The sequence below is a fragment of the Atta colombica genome, unplaced genomic scaffold (assembly GCF_001594045.1).
Source record: "Atta colombica isolate Treedump-2 unplaced genomic scaffold, Acol1.0 scaffold133, whole genome shotgun sequence".
Classification (NCBI taxonomy): domain Eukaryota; kingdom Metazoa; phylum Arthropoda; class Insecta; order Hymenoptera; family Formicidae; genus Atta; species Atta colombica.
The window spans coordinates 12495-33444 of record NW_017259221.1 but is presented as its reverse complement, the minus strand read 5'-3'; the positions used below and the strand labels follow the sequence as shown (position 1 = coordinate 33444).

The window sequence follows — 20950 nt, the reverse complement described above, 5'->3', positions numbered from 1 at the left end:
TATATTAGGGTAGTAAAAAAAAATCCATTATTTTTGCATGAAATTGAATGGAAAAATAATGGATTTCTTTTTATTACACCTAATATATACGTATAAAATAGTTACGTATAATAATTATACATATTTTGTATACATATAAAATAATTCACTTTTTTTGCAGGTCCGTGGTACCTATAGTAGTCTATGAATCCGAGCTTTCGTCTATAATTGCGTATGCTTTGGACTCACATGACTACAAGCACACGTTGCAGGAGCTCTTACGTTCAACGAAGGGATCAGAATCGAATCCTAGTCCGTTGAGCAAACGCAAGTTTCCCGAAGGTAAGGACAGCTCCCTCGACTTGGCGCAATCAAACGAATTCAAGCGGCCGTCTGTGCTGTCCTTCTTTCGAGGCAACAGTCCCAATTCAGCCAATAGTCCCATTGAATCTGACAAGAATATGTCAAACGCAGAAACGAGTGGTGGTAGCGTAGTCGGTCCTGACGTTGACGACGACAAGAAAGCGACCAAGCAGCAGAATTACATCGAAGTACAATTTAACGATGCTACAACCAATTTCTTCTGCAGGATATACTTTGCCGCACAGTTTGCTGCGCTGAGAGAGAACGTTTTGCCCTGTGGCGAGGATGGCTTCACAAGGAGTCTAAGTCGAACTGTGCAGTGGGCAGCCAGAGGCGGAAAGAGCGGCAGTGCTTTCTGTAAGAGCAGAGGTATGTTGTACGCTTTGATTATTTAATATATAATTTATTAATCCTAAGATGAAAAAAGGGATAGTGTGATAAGTTTTATCCAATCATAATTTATCTTTAATGTCAAAATAATATTGAAGATAAACTAAACACGTTTAATTACGTATATTCACTATAATCTGCTATAAAATAAAAAAAAATAAACGAATCTTTGACAATTTTTAATTTTTAATCATTTTGATTATAGCATACTAGATATATTTTCTTTTACAGATGATAGATTCATCATAAAGGAAATGTCTAGACTCGATATGCAAATTTTCCTCGATTTCGCACCCAATTATTTCGCCTACATGGAAAGGTGTCAGCAAACCAAGCAACCGACGTTACTAGGCAAGATAGTTGGTGTATACAGAGTGTCATTTAAGAACAACACAACCAACGCGGCGCTTCGTACTAGTGTGTTAGTAATGGAGAATCTTTTTTATAATCGAATCATTACTGACAAATTCGATTTGAAAGGATCTGTGCGGAATCGGCTAGCGAATCCTGATGATACATGCCACGAGGGTGAACTGGTTTTGTTGGACGAGAATTTGTTGAACAGTATGTACTCTTTCCAACTTTTGCTTACAAATATATGAGAAAGAATCATTTTACTCAAGTAATTAAAAATTTAATTATATATAGATCTGAAAATTATTTTATTGGATATAAAAATAATTATATGGAACGCTTAATATTGATGATAATGCTGCAAAAATTATATATTCTAGTCATCAGTTTAATCAGATCTGAAAATAATTTTGTTTGGATGTCATAAAATTATCTGCAGATTTGTATCTAGCTAAATTTTTAGTAAATAAATATTTTAGTAAAACCGTTCTTTCCGTATAAGTTCGTAAAATTAATTAAGATTCGCATTTCAGTGAGCTGTGACTCTCCTCTGTATATTCGATCGCATTCCAAAGCAGTATTAAATCGAGCCATCGAGCAGGACACAAAATTCTTAGCTGATAATTCCGTAATGGATTATTCGTTATTAGTAGGCTTGGAACCGAGCTCCGATGAACTCGTGCTCGGTATAATAGGTGAGAATGACTGCGTATATTATCGCCTTTTTATCGACTGATAATTTTATACTTGTTATCTTTCGCAATTTATGCAGATTACATAAGAACATTCACGTGGGACAAAAAACTGGAGACGATGGTGAAAAAATCCGGTATATTAGGTGGACAAGGTAAATTGCCGACCATAATATCGCCGCAGGAATATCGTGACAGATTTATAGCTGCGATGCATCGCTACTTCCTGCCAGTACCAGATAGATGGTCAGGTCTAGGTAGAAGTGTTGAGATACCACCACAATAAATCATAATAATTTTCAGAAATTTTAAATACGAATGCAATTTTACACGCGATAATTATATAATCGATGTAAATTTTTTATGCGCATTGGCAAAAATATGAGCGTCGTATTTTAGTCGTGTATTTATATATTTTATACCGCGATAACGCGATCGAAAAATATCGATAGAAAGTGATATCGATAGTTACCAGTCATTTTAAGTAACTTATTAATTGCTATATTATATATAAATCAATACTTCTCGTATGGAAATTAATAGCTGCTCATAAGAGATTATGTGTACATGTATATATCCTACATTGTATACATTAAGCAAATGTATATAGTAGTCATTTTATAATTATAAAAGCGGCTGTTCGTTCTCAAACTTCTAAAGTACAAAGATACCATTGAAATTAGATCACAAGATTAATAATAAGATAGAAGAGAAGAAAAAGCATAATTATCAATATTTTATTTAATTTTTCAAAATTATGTACATGACCATTATCTGTCTCTTTGTAATAGTCAAATAAACAATAATCATAATTTCAACATAGTAAAACATTTTCATTCTTCGTCGATAGTTTTATACCATCATAATACAGCCTAGACAGTACACAAACTAAGGAAGATATTAAAGCGTGTACCTTATTGAGAAAAATATCTCGTACTTCACAAAGTACCTTTTTTTCTTACGACTAAATATCTGCTATTATTTACATAAATCCATTAACAAAGTTATACGCCTGGATACTATTGCATGAAAGTTAAATTATCAAATTAAGCTTGGACTATAAATTTGTATTATGATCGAGTACTACTATTATGACTACAAATAAAAAGATCGAATACACTGTATTGCATCCGTAAAGACATTTGTTGTCAGATATATCAAGAAACAAAGAATAAAGAATTCTCTGTTAGTTGAAGGTTAAAGATCCTATTTCCACACTACAGCCATATTACAACATCAGCAGCAAGAAATGAAATATTTTTTTCACATTATACATTGAAAGAGATTAGTTTTTTCTACTGTTTGATATTGATTGATAAAATATATTAAAGAATCTTTTCAGAGTTAATAAAAAAAATTAACATTCTCTCTCTCTCTCTCTCTCTCTCTCTCTCTCTCTCTCTCTCTGCACATTTCAAATAAAGTGTTATAATGTTCATTTTTGTTTGAAAAGACATTAATACTACATTTAAAAGACATTAATGCAAAATAATAAGAAATTTTCGATATATTTTATCAATTTACAATATCCGATAAACGAAACAATTAATTCATTTGAATGTATAGCATAAGAAAAAGATGTATATGATTTCTCACTTCGGATGTTCTAATTCAACAAGCAGCGAAGGAACGGGAACTTCAAACTAGAGCTAGAAACAAGCTTCTAAAAAGCTGTGAAGAACTAAATTTGTTGCTACATCGAATAAATAGAGTCTTAATGAAAACAAGTATGTATCTATAATACGAATAATCGTCCATGTATGTTACGAGAAATATAATGAAAGATACAGAGTTCCATATATTCGGATATTGATATACTATGATATCAGAATTGTATTGCCAGCTGCCATACAAGAGCATTCTTTTGTGAACATCGTGAAGTCTAGTGCTGCGTAAACCCAGGCAATAATCTCTAGTACATTTGCGAATAGCCGAAATAATCGAATCAAGAATTCTTCACTGCTCGTATTCACCGGGTTACATTAATTCCTGAATCAATCCTTCGAACTATTATATTTTTATCACTCGCGAAATCTCTTCCTTTTTTTTTATTTTACTTACTTTTTACATAGTTATTTATTATGTAAAACGAACGTTACATAACTCGAGATACTCTTTTTACAAATTTTTACACGTTAGAACTTTGTTTATTATACTTAGCCTCGTATATTTATACCATCGAAATATCGCTTATGTATATGGAAACGGGACGCGTCATCCAAATAACGCGTACCACAAGCATCACTATTTTAAGAGAACAGCGAAAGAATATCGTAATAAAACACGAGTTCCACGGTTAAATAAATGTCTACCGAATCATCATGCAGTAACGATGTCGGTCCATCTACATTAAAGATACGTACAATCTCCTGTCATATCTTCCGCGAAAATGTGCGATAAAGAGTAAATTTTCAAGTAACCGAGGAAACTGTATCTCGCAATTCTTTTGTACTGTGGTGTGGAAGTGATAGTAGAAATCCATCACCTAGTTTAACGGTGATGTACAGTGAATTTGAGAAATAGTCGCGTGTCTACAGCGTCTAAGGAGACAAGGAAGTCAGATTGGAGTGAAGGAGCCATTCTCATAGTGCATCTATTCCAAGTTGTCGATGTCCTCGACCATTTTGGATCTATGAGGTGGTCCCGACGTGTCAGAGAAAAAAAGAAGGCTCTTTGATATGATTTTCATCCCTTCTCCCTCTCTCGCGTTTTTTATGCCGCTATATATATAGATATAGAGGACTATACTCAACGTACCGTTCTACGCTAGATTTCTCGAGGAAGCCGAGAAGGAAATCTAGTCATCGAAATACGTGTCACATTCTCTCGGGCATCGTCGGGGAAATTAACACTCAGACTTATTCGCGCATTCGCACGTAACACAATGCACGCTTCGCTTATTGTGCGTGAATAACGTAACGATTTAATAATTCCAGTTCTGATCTGCAGAAGATATCTTCCGTACAGTCGCTGCGATGTTCGAGAATGTCCCTCATTCTCTTTCGGGAAGGATGCATTTTCTCAGAAAACATAGTTTCCTTTTTTCCGTATACATATTTTTCACTTCCCTCTCTTTCGTTTCATGCTTAGAGCGCAATATTTTGTTCTCCGGAAACGTTATCGCGCGTATCTACGTGACGTTTCGTGCTTGCGCATCGCCAATTAGCACAGTCATTTTTATCTTTGTGGCTCGCCCAGGCCGAATTGCGTTTGTTGAGGTTGCGTCTGTTGCTGTGTCGTGTTGCCGGATGCACTACACCGGCCACCGGCAGTATGATGCTGCACAATGCCCGCCATCGGTGTCGAATTTGCCTGAAATCCATTCTGGCTCGGAGACATACCTGCAGCACGTTTAATAAAACGACTTTTGACTATCGTAAAATACTTTATGATCGCATGAAGACTGATATAACGCTTTTTTAATTACATAAACATTAATATCATTCATATCGCTTATTTACGTAACGACACAATTAAAAAAAAAAAAAAAAAAAAAAACAAAGTTTTCCAGAAAGAGTTTCAATGTTTTGATTCATTAAAATTTCGTAATGTTATTTTTGAAATGTATTTATGTAATAATTGATTACAGAGGAATAAAAATATCTTAAAATGTTTTGTTTCTGTTTTTTTCTGGAAGCAACTAAAATAACAATTTTTTAATAATGTTGTTGTAGCAAACAAGCGATATATTTATCCTCGCAATTTACTGATGACATTTTCGGAAGAGGTATTATCAAAATAAACAAAAAATGTCACGTTACGTAATTGGTTTAACCGATAACAAGCCAAGCTGTAAAGCTTTGTTGAACTAATTATATCATAATATTTTTATCTATAATTTTATGCAGTATAGAATGAAAAACATTTGAAAAATTGGATTATACGCGGTAAATATACATATGTTGGAATATATATAACGCTCACTAAAGTAAACGGCATACACGTATAAATTATAAAACGAATTCTGTACTGAATTTTTCATGTTTAATAGGTTTACAAGACAGTTTATATGGCGTTTTTAATTATTAGCATAAGGTTACAATTGCCATAATTAATAACTTACCCGATGGAGTTTTTTCACCTGCAGACATTTTAGAAAATGCCAGCAACGCGTCTGGGAAATTCGGCGGAGTGGCTGGTGTGTTGCATGGTGTTATCTGAAAATTCAAAAATAGTTACCCATATAGCACAGATCATTTCAGCAACTTTGCAAAAACATTGAAACAATATAAATATTGCAGTAACAATGTAAAAGTTGTAATAATATAGTTGCAAGCTTCTGTGCTGTATAGGTTGTCTCTCTTTAGAAATGTTTAAAATCGTCAGTAATGAAAAAATCTTTAATCTTTTAAAAACACCGAATTTCTTCCTTTAATTTTTATTTTATGAAAATAAGAAAATAAAGAAAAACTAAATTTTTTGTTTACAAAACCAAATAAAAAACTTGCATAAAAATCTAAAATCTCAAACAAGATTTATGTGAAAAAATATGTCTTTAATTAGAATTTTTATATATTTAATATTCACAAAATAAAATCTTCGAAAAGATTATTTGTATAAAAAATTTCTTACGAATTTCCGAATAAATTTCTTTAAAAAATAGGAAGTTTTTAAACAGTTTTTTCTGTTAAATAAATAGTTTCTATAGAGTTTCGTTCTAGTTTTTATAATTAAAATAATATCTCAAAAGCGTAGAACGTTTACTTAAAACTGATAAAAAAATTGATGTCCAGCAGACGTATTTGTCTATTGCGTATTTCATTGAAAGGGCTAGCTTAAGAAATCAGACATGAAAGCTCATTAGCTAATAAGGTTGTTGAACCTTCGACTTCTGCATGTGACGATGGTCAGGTATGTACACAGATACGATGACCAAACAGTACAGGGACATGTGTATTAGCATAGCAACGACTAGCTGCGATAATTCGCCACCGATAAGCAACTATTAAATAACCGCCATTGACGATGTTCTCTCATAAAGTGAACCTTGTTGCTTTTGTTTTTCAACGGTGTTTCATGAATGAACTATATAATTGTTCTCGATAAGATTATCTCAGTTAAGTGATTGAGCATTTCATTGACCTCAATTAAATTTAAACAATAGAATACTACAAAGAATTATTTAGAAGTGAGCTGCTCTATTCATTTTGCTTATACTTTTTAATCTCTAAATAAATTTTAATTTTACTTTTCATTAAGAAAATACAACTTTTTTATACAATCTAATGATTATTTGACAAGAAGATAAAAAATTGTTTTTTAACAAATTTAATATTTTTTATCATATTAAAAAAAAACATTCGGATTTTTTGTATTTAAAATTTTTACGTAAACGTTTATATATTTATATATTTATAAAGCCATTTAAATTTTAACTTTAGTTCACTATATTTAAACTAATTTTAAAAATAATTTTAAAGCAAATGTAATGGATTACTTATAAACGCAATATATTATTTTTTTTTTAAGTCAGCTAATTCATTTTATTATTCGATGCATAAAAGTATTTAAATAAAATTATCTAAAATTAAATATTCTAATTAAATTATCTATAAAATATTTCGTATTTTGTGTCAGAATAAAATATAAATTATCTCGTAAACTTTTGTGATTAAATCACTATTCAGCTTTTTTTGGCTAATTAGTTAATACTTTTAGCTTATATTGTACAGCCATAAAACATCTTTAAACATCCATAAACATCCATAAACATCTTTAAAATAACATACGCAGCATATACTACGCATAACTAGGTAGAATACTTTTGTCCTTGGATAGATAAAACAACATGTAAATTACAGCAGACGAAGATAACGTGACCGATTGTGAGACAGATGTGTGAAATGAAAGAGAAGCAATGTGGTCACGGTACACAGTCCTGCGGATGAGATTTGGCACACGACTGATCGGAATGTGCCGTTGTCGACCGAGAATAGTAACGCTACTGCTAGTCGCCAATAGTTCTCTTTAGTCTTTTGTCTTTAGAGCATCACCTTCGCTTTCATTAGATCAGAGCTAATTGAAAAAGCTGATCTTGACATTTACTGGCCTTCGCAACCGGTTTTCTTAACGCGACTGCTTACTTGACTGAATTTACTGATCTGTCAATTATGACCGTTTAAGCAATTTCCAGATAGAACATTATTGCACCATTACTCTTATTGTTATTACATTATTGCGTCAACCCTAGAACTATAAATTGGATCTCTCAGACCTGCCAGCCAGATATTTATTTTTAAATCGTCTAAAACTTTTATTCCAGTTAATTTAATTGATCACGTCTAACTATTTATATCTTAAAAATCACGAAGGGTTATTTATATTTGGATTTCTATGAAACAAAACATCACATTATATCATAGTTCCATAAGAAAAACGACACAAGTTGAAATTATTCTATAAATCAGCTTTCAATCAGGAAAAGCGATTCAAATTGAATTCAAAGAAGCGACTTTATATAATAAGCAAATAGAATTCGTTTCAATTTAATAGTCTTGAATAAAGTATTAAACTTAGAACTAGAATTCAGAATTTATTTTAAATAAATTTGATGCTTGTGATAGATTATATGAATTTTTGAAAAACTTGAAACAAGTAATTATTATTTGCATACATATTATTCTATGTGAATTAACAAACGCTGTATATAGGGTATTGGTTCTTGCAGAAAAGAGTAAATGGCAGTTGACGCAAATCTGATCGGGTTACCGGAATAAATTATAATATATCTATCGGATTATACGTCTAAAAGCAATGTATCGGAGTCTAGACCAAGGATATCATAAGTTGTGTCTTTTCGGTTGCGGAAAAAAAAGGCCAGCGATAGAAATAGAACAAACTGAGTTTGTCATAGCTGCACGATCATTTTGCACAACTACGAAATTACACGGGATAAAGAAGCTCGCAAGAACGGGCAATTAATCAAAGAGCAGCGTAAATGGTCGCGGAAGGGATGATAGTCAACCTCGTGAAGGTCAGACACGCGCTGGAATCGATTTTTCTGTCTGTGTGTCTGCACATTAACGCGAAGGATGAGAACGAGAAGATTCGTGAATTGGCCGCCTGACTGTATTATTCCGGGGTCCGCACTGTTCCCCGCATGGTGATCTCTTGCGCTCGCTGAACCTACTTTTGAATAATCAATAAGACGAGAACATCGGCCGTGTGTTCTACGCGACTCGCTGACTGGATTCGACACTTTAACGCGACTCTGTTATATCACATTACGCAGGCCAAAGAGGAAACACGATTGCTGGGATTGTAAGTCTATTCGCTATAATCAAATCCCAAAAACCGGAGAGTGAAAAAATAAACAGAGTAACTTTTCATGAAAGATGAGCATTTCTTGATGTAATATATAGAATATGTATATGTAGAATAATTTTTGAATAAATAGCTGATCTCTGAAACACTTCGTAGAATTTGAATGGTTCATGACCATGTTTATTAATGTAAATAAACTTCAATTTCAGTTTATTCTTTATCCCTTTTTAATATTTAGAAGTAGAAAAAGATAAAAAGTGAGTTAAAATTAAAACCAAGATAAAATTAATCTACATTGGAGAGCCTTGTAGTGGATTTTAGATGTTATTGCAATTAATTTATAATTTAATTTAATAATATTAATTTAATCAAAAAATAAAAAATAAAATAAAAAGAGAAGACTCGATAAAAATTTCGAATCTTTAGTATTCTTAGATATTTGTAGTTTCGAGGTCAGCAGTGTTATATATGTAAAGAAGTTTCAATGCCGGTCACGTTGACGCATTCACTGGATATAACGAATTACAAAATCAAAGAGTTTCCAGAGTTTCTTTCCAAATGAGTAATACTTTATATTATAGAATATTATGTCAATGAATTTTAATTGTTCTTGTATTGTTATAAATATTTTTATTGATGTGATATAATGTGAATCATAAAAATGTAATAATATATAATTATAGCAATATTATAAATATATATGGAAATTCCAGAAACATACACTGTTAGAAATGTAACCACGAGCTTCCTTTACATATAAATGAAGCTCGTGGTTATGAACAAAATTAAAAATAATGAAGTAAGAATAATTTAACTGAAAATTAAGTTACAGTAGTTACTTAAATGAAATGAACGTGTACATTAAATTTATGAAATTTGTACTTTTTAATAAAATTTTATGAAAAGTACATTAAATTTCATAAATTTTCATGAAAAATACATTAAATTTTATGTACATGTACACAAATATACTTTTTAGTTACAAATACATTAAATTTAATGTAATGTCATAAAATTAAATTCAAATTGTATAACTTGAAAATTAATACAATTTAAGAACATTTATAACAGTATATGATACAAATTCAATGGCAGTTCATTACATACATAAAAAATAATTGAATTAATTTATGCTCATTAATCTAATACTAATATTGATATAGCAATAATGTTATACTATATACGCGCAATTAATGTTTTCTCTCTTTAAATTAATACAAAATCATGAAAAATAAACATATAATATATTACATATAAATATATTACAGTGCAATGCCAATTATACTTATGTTTGTTTATGTTATGACATGAAGATATCATATTTTTCTGCATTGCTTGATTTCATATTATAAAGCTTCCACCACAACGAGTCCAAGCTTTAGCGCAAAATTTGTCTATAAGTATTATCTTAATGTATGAAACGAGAAACTGAGAATACAGTTGTCGATTCAGAAATATTCATTGATTGCGCAGAGTGCACCAATTTACATTCCCTTTTATATGCTTTTCTCATCGTTCGCATTAGAAGTGAATGATGCAAAAGACTTACTTGGCCGAAGTGGGTGCCGGCTCCTTGCGCGCAGGAGGGTATCGCCGCCTCTTGGAAGAAAATACTGAGAGCGGTCTGCAAGAGAGAAAACGATCGTTAGAAAAACATGCTTCATTAAATATTGCGTGAAAATAATACATAAAAAAATTTACGCATTATTGCTTCTAATACTAATATTAGAACGTCTATTTAAACTTAAGAAGAAAATCCCTGATTTCTCAAATATTGTTGCTTAAATTTTCAGGCAAAATTATAGCATTTTTAAAATTAATTCAATTATTATCTGGGCCTCTTAATTCTATTTTTATGCTCATACGATCGTGAAAAAAATTAACTTTCAAACAACTGAAAAGAAATAGATATCACAGACATCTCTCTTTTATTTTTAAGGCTTATAATAAAATAAAGAAACAACAGATCAATTATCCATTTACAATGAAGCTTAATTGTTAAAGACAGTTTTTTTTCTAATTTTCAATCTTTTATTCTTGAGATAATAAAATATGTTGAAATACACAGTTTTCAATACTGCTTTTGCGTCTCTAAGCACATGAATCTTAATCGAGTGTAAGAGATCGTCTCTATGATTAGGAACAGCGAGAAGACGACGTAATCGGACTGAATAACTTTACCAGATGTCATTAAAGTATCCGTCGCAATCTTTCGGTCATTTTGCAAGCAACTTCGTCAGTGTCGTCCAATGCTTTATAGTATCGATATCCGATCCTTGCGCGTCGGATATCCATACGTTTGCACTTCCCAGGAGCTACCGATAAAGATATCCGATAATTGCTGATAACCGTTGCAACATGATGGTGGTTTTAACGGTTCGTGAATTATCAGCAATTATTAATGTATCAATAATTATTTATAAACAGCTCCGCTTCTCGACACCTAGGCGACTATTTTATAACTTGATATAATGACCGAATAATAATTAAATACAATTATATAAATGTAATTTTATTAGAGCAGCATTGCTCGAAACGGAGCGCAATGAGTTTAATGCTTATTATGAGGCAAACGCGTTACGCAATATACCATGACATTCAACCACCAGCGTTTAATTAAAGCGCCGGTGATACTCGATACTCTCGGATACATTGAGGATATTAGCATAAGAATGTAATAGGCCAGTGCGGTAAGGAACGCGTTTCATATTTCGGTCAAAACAGCGTTGCAGCGAAAGGAATAAATGTGCAAAAGTAGATTTGCCGTATGTGTGTGTTTCTGTCTGGTTTTTTTCAGTATTTATTAACAGTCTCATAAATACAAAAATACTGTCTTTAGGGAAATACCGAGAAAAAAAGACAGCGAAAAAAGAACAATTAGTTTGACATATTTATTTGCAAAATTTAACGAGAAAGAGATTTGGAACAAAACAAATTGAAAAAAAAAAACAAGTTTTATTGAATAAATAAAATTAGAGATTAACTTGTTTCAGAGAATACGACGTTAATTCAACGAGTTGCATAATTGCGCGATAAATATTTAATTAACAACTACAATTATCGGCGTAATTACATCACGATTATATAAAATTCACTACCCCAATGATAATGATGTAATGACGTGCATTCAATACTTATTTGAATGTCTGATGTTTGTTCAAAAGTTGTCAATTAATATAATTTTTTTTAGTGTGCATAAGCAGTTTTTTTAACATTATATTAAAATAATTATAATTCATATAGATATATATTTTTCTTTTGTTTATCTAGTTGATTTATTTATTTAAAAAAGGAGGCGAGGATATAAAAAGTTTCAATAATAATAAGAAATAAATACGAAATTCGACCACGACTTCGGATTGCATGATTCCGCTTTGATACTCCGTACCATTCGAACGGAGAAAGTTCTCTAGCAGAGAGAATTCGCTATATAACATTCGCGTTATTATACTATTTATACCTTGCGACCGTTTTGCGCCTGTCGTTGCAGACTGAAATCAATATAATTGCTAACAAGTTTATACCACAACATTATTATTATAAAAACAAGAAAACATATCAAACAAATTTTCTTCCAGTCCATGGAAAAGGTGGTTATGCTGAAGTACACAGTAAAAAGTATTTTGTATTTGTAGAAACGGAAGTCCACATTATAATTTTATGTTAAATTTTTAATATATCCGAATGTTAACATAATGTAATTATTTGAATATTTTGTGTTAAATTGATATTCAACATTTCTTACAATAATAACTATTTTTGAGTGAACAAATTACATAAAATAATGTTTTTTATAACGTAAATTCTCAGATAAATAAAATTATTTTCACATATTATAAATATTAAATTTATTAAAAGCATGTTAATTTAATATATTGTAAATGTTAATTATAATAAAAATGATTGTTTATGAATTGTGTCAATACTAGGTTTTTCGTATTAATTTTTTACATAATATTTATGCTACTTTCTAACATATTTATCTTGTGTTAATTAAATTAACACAAAAAAGTGTATATAAAAATTTAGCTGAATGCAGATCTAAAAATAATTTTGTTAGACCATCAAAATAATTATAGGATACTTTAGAATGTTAAAATTTTTTGCGGTATTATTCATCATGATTGAGATTCTACGTAATTATTTTGATCTAAAGTTATTTTCAATTTGTATCTAGCTAAATTTTTATATACTTCAGCAAAATTGTTCTTTCCATGTACTTTAATGCTCAGACTCAATAAAGCTAATAAAACTCACTGACATTTCACGATAGTAATTTTACAGAATTAGAAAACGACAGACGACTTCTGACAAGCTAATCTTTCTTTTCAACGATTAAGATTGAATGCGATATAATAATGGGACACCGTGTACATTGTGCTGCACCGAATTGATGTATGTGCTAAGGCGAGACGAGACAAGACGAGGCGTATATAAATACACATTGCCGCATTGTTTACGTTGTGGTCAAAGACACAGAAAGATTTCTCGAGCTAACTCTAATCACAATGATGCATTAGCACGCTAACGCGTGTCGCAATATAATCTCTCTCCCTCTTTTTCATTCTCTTTCTCTTTTGCTCCTTCCTTTTTTTCTATCGACGTGTGTTTAAAAATGAATTACGTGATGCAAGCGCATAAGGATTACATGGTTTATCCTGAAATCACTTGCATTATTTACTCTGACGAATAAATAATGTAAGCGATTAATTATAGCATTTCTTCTAAAAAATGTATTCTTCTTTCCGTTTCTCTTTCTCAGTAATATATAAACATTTTTATTATATAATTGATTTTGTAATAAGATTCTTTTTCATTTTTATTCTAATATATTATTTAATTATCTGAAAATGAAGACGAGATTGACAAAATATGACATTTTTGAAAAATCTAAATATGAAATATCTAATTACGAAGAGATAAAATGCTGCACTACCTTTTGTTTAAAACATTTTTTTATATATTGCACGATTTCGATAATATTCCATTGAAATCAGATATAATGAATTAGTTTCGAAGAATTGTTTTAATTCCTAAATGTGTGTGAAAGCACATGCAACAAGAATTCATGTCTATTTTTAGCAGTCTTATCACAAATCGAAATTAGCGAAAGGTTTCCTTTTCAACAATAAACAATTAATCTTTTTCTACCGCATTTATTGCTAAGGAAAAGAATATTACGTACATACATAATCGGAAAATTTATATTAAATGTAACATATTTTATGTGAATTACAAACTTAAATGTTAATTTAACACAAAATGAATATTGGATGTTGAACAGATATTACGCAAAAAATTAACATAAAAAACATTGATGCAATTTGTAAATATTTCTTTATTAAAATTATATTTATAACGTTAAATTAATATGTTTCAATAAATTTAACATTTATATATTAAATTAACATATTTTATTCATTCTAATCTGAGAATTTACATATTATATCCATTCTTATCTTATACAATTTACGTTTTAAAAAACAGTCTGAGATAAATGAATAAAATACATATTAATTTTACATATATTAATTAATTTTACTTTTAAAATATGCTTGCACAGTCTGCTTACAAATTGTGTCAACATTTGTTTACATTTTTTGTTATAATTTTTTTATGTAACATTTTTGTTATTTTTTAACATCTACTACTACTATAACATCTTTAACTACAACATTTTATTTTTTATATAACATTTATGTTACTGTTCAATAACTGTGTAATGTTCATTTTACTTTTTAATATTTTTCTTGTATTAAATTAAATAAAAACAAAAATTTAAGTGGTCTTTTTGGGACACTGTGAAATGTGTTTTTAACACAAATTTTCTTATTTCTATAATGCGCGTGCGTGCGTGCGTGCGTGCGTGCGTGCGTGCGTGCGTGCGTGCGTGCGTGCGTGCGTGTGTGTGTGTGTATGTGTGTACATAAAGAAAAAGATTAGTCTGGACTCCAAGAATTCTATTTACATTCGTTTCATTAAAATAAATTTAATTTTAAATAAAGCATATTTTGTTTAGCCAAAAAAATTTAGTTTTAAAGATAGTAATCACATTCTTAATTTAAACATCCATTTGGTTGGACAATGCATAAATGCATTTATTTGATTTGAAGAAACCTTTTCTCTATATAGACATATGAAGAAATGAGATTTTATGTCAACGACGATGTGATTTCATCGTCTGCGGAAAATTACGTAGATGAGTCACGCTTGCGTGCCCGCCGGGCATCGGGCCCCTGAATTCGTCGAAAATTTACAGTCGGTTCCAGTTCCTGCTTTTAACGCACAGGATTGTGTAACTTCAGCTCGACAGGATTGCAGAAAGCGAGTGTAAACACCAGTATACCACGTGACTTGCCGCAAATAGCAATTATCGATCTCTTTCCCGTCGTCCTACGTCCGTCAATTGGGATAAGATCTAGCGTATGTCGTGCGCGAAAAATGACGTAATCCGAAGAGAGTGCCGTAATCGCTCTCGGTCATGTGCGACTTTAGAGCAATAATATTGCACAATACTTTCACAATAATTTATGATCTATCTGTGGCATAATATAGCGCTACAATCGATATGACATGGAGAAAGGATTGTTGATGAATCAATAGCGGCGACAAAATCCTGTTGCGCAACGATGACAATTGTCACACAGATCTGCAAAATGAAAACAAACGCAGGTTGTACAACAACTACGCGCAAGCCGGATGCGAAAGTGAAATGAAAGCGATACAACGTGTGGAGGGCCGCAACGTTCTCGTCAGCATCGGCAAGACAAGACCACTTTTGCAGATCCTATTATTTACGGTCGTTGTTCCACGATGTTGCACATTTACGACGAGCGCGGGGCTAACAAAAGACACATCTGTTTTTTTATAGATGAACTCATGTGCATGTTCTATACTGAAAGTAAAACATCAGGCACAATTGAAAAGTACAGGCAACAGGGAATAACAATCACAAAAATTTCAATCTATCAGGAAACATGTAGACCAGAATATAATTCTAAATAGATTAAATTTGTTATTTCCTGTTCCTATATTGCGTGGACTTTTTAATTATATCTCAGGCTTCACTTTGCAATTTAATGAGAGCTAGGAAAGGTCTGTTTTTTTAGTTCAACTTCTTGCAAAGTTCATCCTTTCTCCTTTTCTCTCCAGTATGAAAAAAGAAGAGAAAAGATAAATCAAGAAACCGAGAACAGAGGAACCTTCTAAGTTCTAGCCGTCTACTTCCATCAATGTAATATTAACTAACTTACTGTTTATCTTTTTCTAATTCTTTGAATTATTCAAAGAATTATTCTAATTCTTAGAGCTAGAAAAAGACAAATAGTAAGTTAAATCAAGATTAAAGTTAATCTCACATTGATGAAACCTGGTATTTCTACCAATGTAAATTTATAATTTAATTTACTCTTCATCCTCTTCTAATTCATAGAATACTAAAGAGATGAAAAGTAAGTTAAACTAAGATTAAAGTTAATCTGCAGCGGTAGAAAGCGGATATTACCTGGTGCAAGAATCTATGGCATACGGATTTACGTTTTTCTTGTTATTCCTGCGGATCCCACATCGCGTTGCGAGCGTTGTGACGTGTTAGCAGGCATATCGGCTCGCGCAATTTTTATGAATGAAGCGGACGAGACAGCGGCGTGGCCTTCGCGCCTTCGTCGACGGCCCCGACGAAGAACGAACGTCGATTCGCGGATCGGCGCGTTCCTCGTCGCAGGGATCACGCGGCGTTAAAGCGGCGGCGACGGCGGCCATTTTCGTCGCTTTGTTTATGTAGCAGTGTCCGCGAGGCGAGGATATACCGTCTCATGTACTTACGTGCGTAATACGTGCGTGTGCGATATACACACACGTTACAGAGAGGGGAGAGAGGAACATATTCTTGGGGCCCCATTTCCTTTCCCCGCCCTCCCCCCTTCCCCTCATTACATTCTCAGTCCAAATGGTTCATCTTGTAATTTTTTCCTCACCTCAAACTGCCAATGTGCTGCCTGCAGCAATTGCTTCGCCTGCTCCCTGGCACAGCCCGCGGCCAACACAAACTGATTGATCATCACCTGCTCCCGAAGTGCGTCCATTTTTTTGTGTTGATCACGTTTCCAACGATGACACGAAGGGAGAGTGTCACGGGGAGTTTCGGGGACGGCCGGGAGGGAGGAAGTGAGAGAAAAAGAGAGAGATAGAGATAGAAAGAGAAACAGGATAAATATCTTTATAGATATTTAATAACTTTATAGGTAGAAGCACACACAGGAGAGAAAGAGAGTGACGGACGGACGTACGAATAAACAGCTGAAACGAATGAGGGACGGAAGGACCGTTGAAATCGTAGTACACGACTTGTCCCACAACGCACGGCGTTTTAATCCTCGTCCGCCGTCTTGCGCCGCACTCGCGGAGGCGCTTCCGCTTTTCTTTAAGCGCAAGCCGTGTGACGACGCACCACGGTATACGGCGGGCGGCCCTTTGTTTTCAAAACTAAACTCATCGCAGACGACCGCGACTGCCGCGAGAGCGCTACGGCCGCGCGGCGACGACGACGACGATGACGGCGGGACGCGGGGAACGCGACGGGAATGAAGTGAAGTGTGACTAGCTCCGCACGTCATGCGGCGTCAGTCTCACTTGAAGTTGGCTTCTGGTAATCGAACATATCGTATCTCTAGATATTCGTATATTATGATTGTCGGATTTTGAAAGTTTTTTTTTTACAGGAAATTACTTTCTCTCTTTTCCTCTTTCTTCTTTTAATGTTAAAAAGAAGACATCAAAACTTTCGGTTTTATATTTAGAAAAAACACGCATATGGGTGCAACTTCATGCGTTAAAGTAATTAACAAATACACCCCGCGTATATATAGTGAAGTTTGTTCTTTATAGTTATTTTTTCTTTTCCATATTCTTTTCAATTTTTCTCATCTATCTCGTTCTAAGTGCAAAAAATGTAATGCAGCGTAGATATAAAAAAAACGAATCTTATATAGTTCAATGTTTAATAAATTTCATAAAATATTAGAATATTAAAGTTATAAAATATTTATTATTGATATTACAAAGGTATTATATAAAAATACGAAAATTAACATTAAAATTGTTTAAAATTTTAAAATTTGTTTAGTCGATAATGATATGAAATTTTAAAAATTAAAACAAAAAATGTAAATTTAAAATGTAAAAAAGCCTGCTAGAATTTTATGAAATTCTCTATCGATAAGGTACAAATCTATTTAATTTTTTTGTTACCGACAGCTATCGCTACAAATGCTATGAATGTACGAACAAAACGTCGAGAATCACTGGGCCGAAAATGGCAACTCTGTTTCAGTTTGTAAAGCAATTTGGGAAAAATCTGATTTTCTCGGAATCTAATAGAAGCATATCACTGTCCGCAACCACACATTTAAAACAAAGTGAGTTCGTTATTAAACACACTTAACAGAGCGGAGCATATAATTTTATTACGAACTTATACTACCTGTACTAACCTGTACATAACCTTGTCTCAATAGCTCGAACTTACATTTAATTTCTTGTCATAGTAATTAAGAAGAAAGAAGATAATGTCTTAACTATCGAAGCTATAAGAGTGCCACACAAGAAGGAGCATTTATTATTAAAATTGGAGTCCAATGCGTGTCCCCTTTGCGCTACGGGACTTGACGTTAAACATACTGTAAGTTTTATTAACATTTTGTTGCACATTTCTACCAATGTAAATTAATTTTTAATCTTGGTTTAAAAATTAATTTTTAGTTTAACTTACTTTTTATCATTTTATAATTTTAAAAATTAGAAAAAGATAAAGATTAACTTACATTGAAATTAAAGTTAATCTATATTAGTAGAAATGGATATAAATACTTGTTTCTACTAATGTAGATTAATTTAATCTTGATTTAATTTATTCATCTTTTTAGTTAAACATTTAAATTGTATTGATAGAGAAATAGACAAAAATATTTTATAAGATGATCTATGAAATGTCATATAATTTAATTATCTTGCATTGCATATCTAATTTAAAATTTAATTGTCTTACTTTCAAGCTTTGGTAATCAAATTTTCAAGCTTGATATATACCTAGTACGACATTTTGTGTATCACTCTATATATTATATCAATAATTTATATTACTCATCAAATCTAAGGTTTTCTATATGTTTTGCAGGATGTTCTTATTCTAAATCAATTCTTACGAAAAAATGGAACCATACTGCCACGTAGAATAACTGGTCTGTGTACAATGCAACAGAATAGAGTTACCACTTTGGTGACTATGGCCAAAAGATCAGGTTTGTTAATATATATATTTATATCTAAATTCATTGAAGAATATTTTAAGCTTATCCTTTTTAACTGAGATTTTGCATTGTTCATCTCTCTTTTTTTTCTGTTCAATATAGAAAGAAAAAAGATAAACTATGTCAAAAATTCAACTGAAAAGAACAAATCTATTATTAACTCTTCATTATTTATGAGATATTCAAGACATTCCAATTTTATAAATTTGCCAAATACATGTATGTTTATACACATATTTGGCACAAATTGTTTTATAATGCAAAAATTTTTGTATTATCTTTAGCTAAAGCATTTAGATATACTGAAGTGTATAATGAAGTGTATATAATGAAATTCTATTCTATCTAAAGCATTTAGAATATTATCAATCTATATTTCATCATAAGTCAAAAAGAATAATGAAAATTGAGATATAATGTTGGGATGTTAGAAACATCTTTTCTACACGAGTAATTACACTAATTACACTAATTACATTAAAAGAATTACGTGAGTAATGTAAAGTTGAAGAATTACATTTCTAAGAAATAATGCTTGTCTCGCTTATTTTTTTAGGCTTGTTACCAAACAGAATTCCAAAACGGATTATGGCTATAGAAAAATGGAGAAAATATAACACATATTACGATGAGAATACCATACGATATAAATATAAACGATAAGAAATGTACAGCATAGAATCGAATAGTATATATTTTATTTACTTAATTGAGTATTATTATTTAATCGAACGTATTGATCTATTCTCTACCTAATTATCTCCTTTACAATAATATTTTGAAATTAGAAAAGCTTGGACCAAGACTTTTAGTGACATAAATTTCTGTAATTTAAGGTCATAATTATATGGAACAATGTTTGCAAAAGCATTGCTATCACGTAAGTGTTGTTGCAATGACTGTTACTCGCAATATTGGTCTCTTAAGCTGAGATACTTATCAATCTTGTTAAACTTTAATTTCAAGAAGTTTTTTAAATCTGTATATATACAATAGTTACGTTACATAATTTTTCTTTTGCTATAGCATTTGCCTACAATATAATTTATTATATTGCCTACAATATAATTTATTAAGATTGACATATATATATATATATATATATATATATATATATATATTTACACATACATTTTTATGTTTATGTATAGGCAAATTCAACATTCTTCACAATTTTTTTGGAATACCTGTAGTCTGACTTGCATTACATTCTTCGTTCTCTCTACTATAATTTTATCGATAGTGTCGGAAATGGAAGTAGCTCGTAATACTCAATTTGAAAATGGATATTGGCGGTAGTGTACCAAAGATTTTGAGGCTGGAATAGTCTCTCTCAGGATTCTCTCAGTTTCTGGTATTATAATGCGAGTGTAGTTAGTATAGATATAAATTATGAACTAATTAGTAACCACTGACGATAAAATTGATAACGCGATTTACAAAAGACATCTCGAAAAAAAAACCAATTTTGAGCAACTTAATATAAAAAAAAGACATACAAACTTGTTATTTAACATATTTTTAGCTGAGTTTTATAAGTATCTGAAAATGATACTGAAAACATCCTAGAAAAAAATATTTTTATATAATTAAATAAAATTA

General features: G+C 31.5%; 3 protein-coding genes across 5 annotated transcripts in view; 2 read left to right on the top strand and 1 right to left on the bottom strand.

Annotated features, from left to right (window-relative positions):
• Nucleotides 1–2064, top strand: part of LOC108684333 (1-phosphatidylinositol 3-phosphate 5-kinase) — a 10143-nt gene extending 8079 nt beyond the window's left edge. The window contains exons 11-14 of the mRNA XM_018188598.1: nucleotides 161–711; nucleotides 964–1296; nucleotides 1620–1781; nucleotides 1859–2064. Of these exons, the coding sequence (XP_018044087.1) occupies nucleotides 161–711; nucleotides 964–1296; nucleotides 1620–1781; nucleotides 1859–2064 (1252 nt within the window). The remainder of the gene's footprint in view (nucleotides 1–160; nucleotides 712–963; nucleotides 1297–1619; nucleotides 1782–1858) is intronic.
• On the bottom strand, nucleotides 622–17555 carry LOC108684335 (UBA-like domain-containing protein 2). Of its 2 annotated transcripts, XR_001931630.1 has the most exons (5): nucleotides 17018–17555; nucleotides 10591–10665; nucleotides 5842–5935; nucleotides 4536–5119; nucleotides 622–697 (listed from the first exon to the last, which is right to left on the bottom strand). XR_001931630.1 is itself a non-coding variant. In XM_018188601.1 (4 exons), the coding sequence occupies exons 1-4, from the start codon at nucleotides 17123–17125 to the stop codon at nucleotides 4956–4958; spliced, it is 441 nt and encodes a 146-aa protein (XP_018044090.1). In that variant the 5' UTR covers nucleotides 17126–17555; the 3' UTR covers nucleotides 3167–4955. The 2 variants fall into 2 exon arrangements, 1 of the variants encoding a protein (XP_018044090.1); XM_018188601.1 differs by lacking the exon at nucleotides 622–697 and having other exon boundaries at nucleotides 3167–5119.
• An 84-nt stretch (nucleotides 17556–17639) lies between these two features.
• LOC108684323 (28S ribosomal protein S18a, mitochondrial) lies at nucleotides 17640–20018 on the top strand. 2 transcript variants are annotated; one of them, XM_018188586.1, is made up of 5 exons: nucleotides 17640–17688; nucleotides 18297–18457; nucleotides 18587–18720; nucleotides 19216–19339; nucleotides 19905–20018. In XM_018188586.1, exons 2-5 carry the CDS (start codon nucleotides 18355–18357, stop codon nucleotides 20009–20011), a joined length of 468 nt encoding a protein of 155 aa, XP_018044075.1. In that variant the 5' UTR covers nucleotides 17640–17688; nucleotides 18297–18354; the 3' UTR covers nucleotides 20012–20018. The 2 variants fall into 2 exon arrangements, with proteins under 2 accessions (XP_018044075.1, XP_018044076.1); XM_018188587.1 differs by lacking the exon at nucleotides 17640–17688 and adding an exon at nucleotides 17862–17876.
• Nucleotides 20019–20950: the final 932 nt, after the last annotated feature.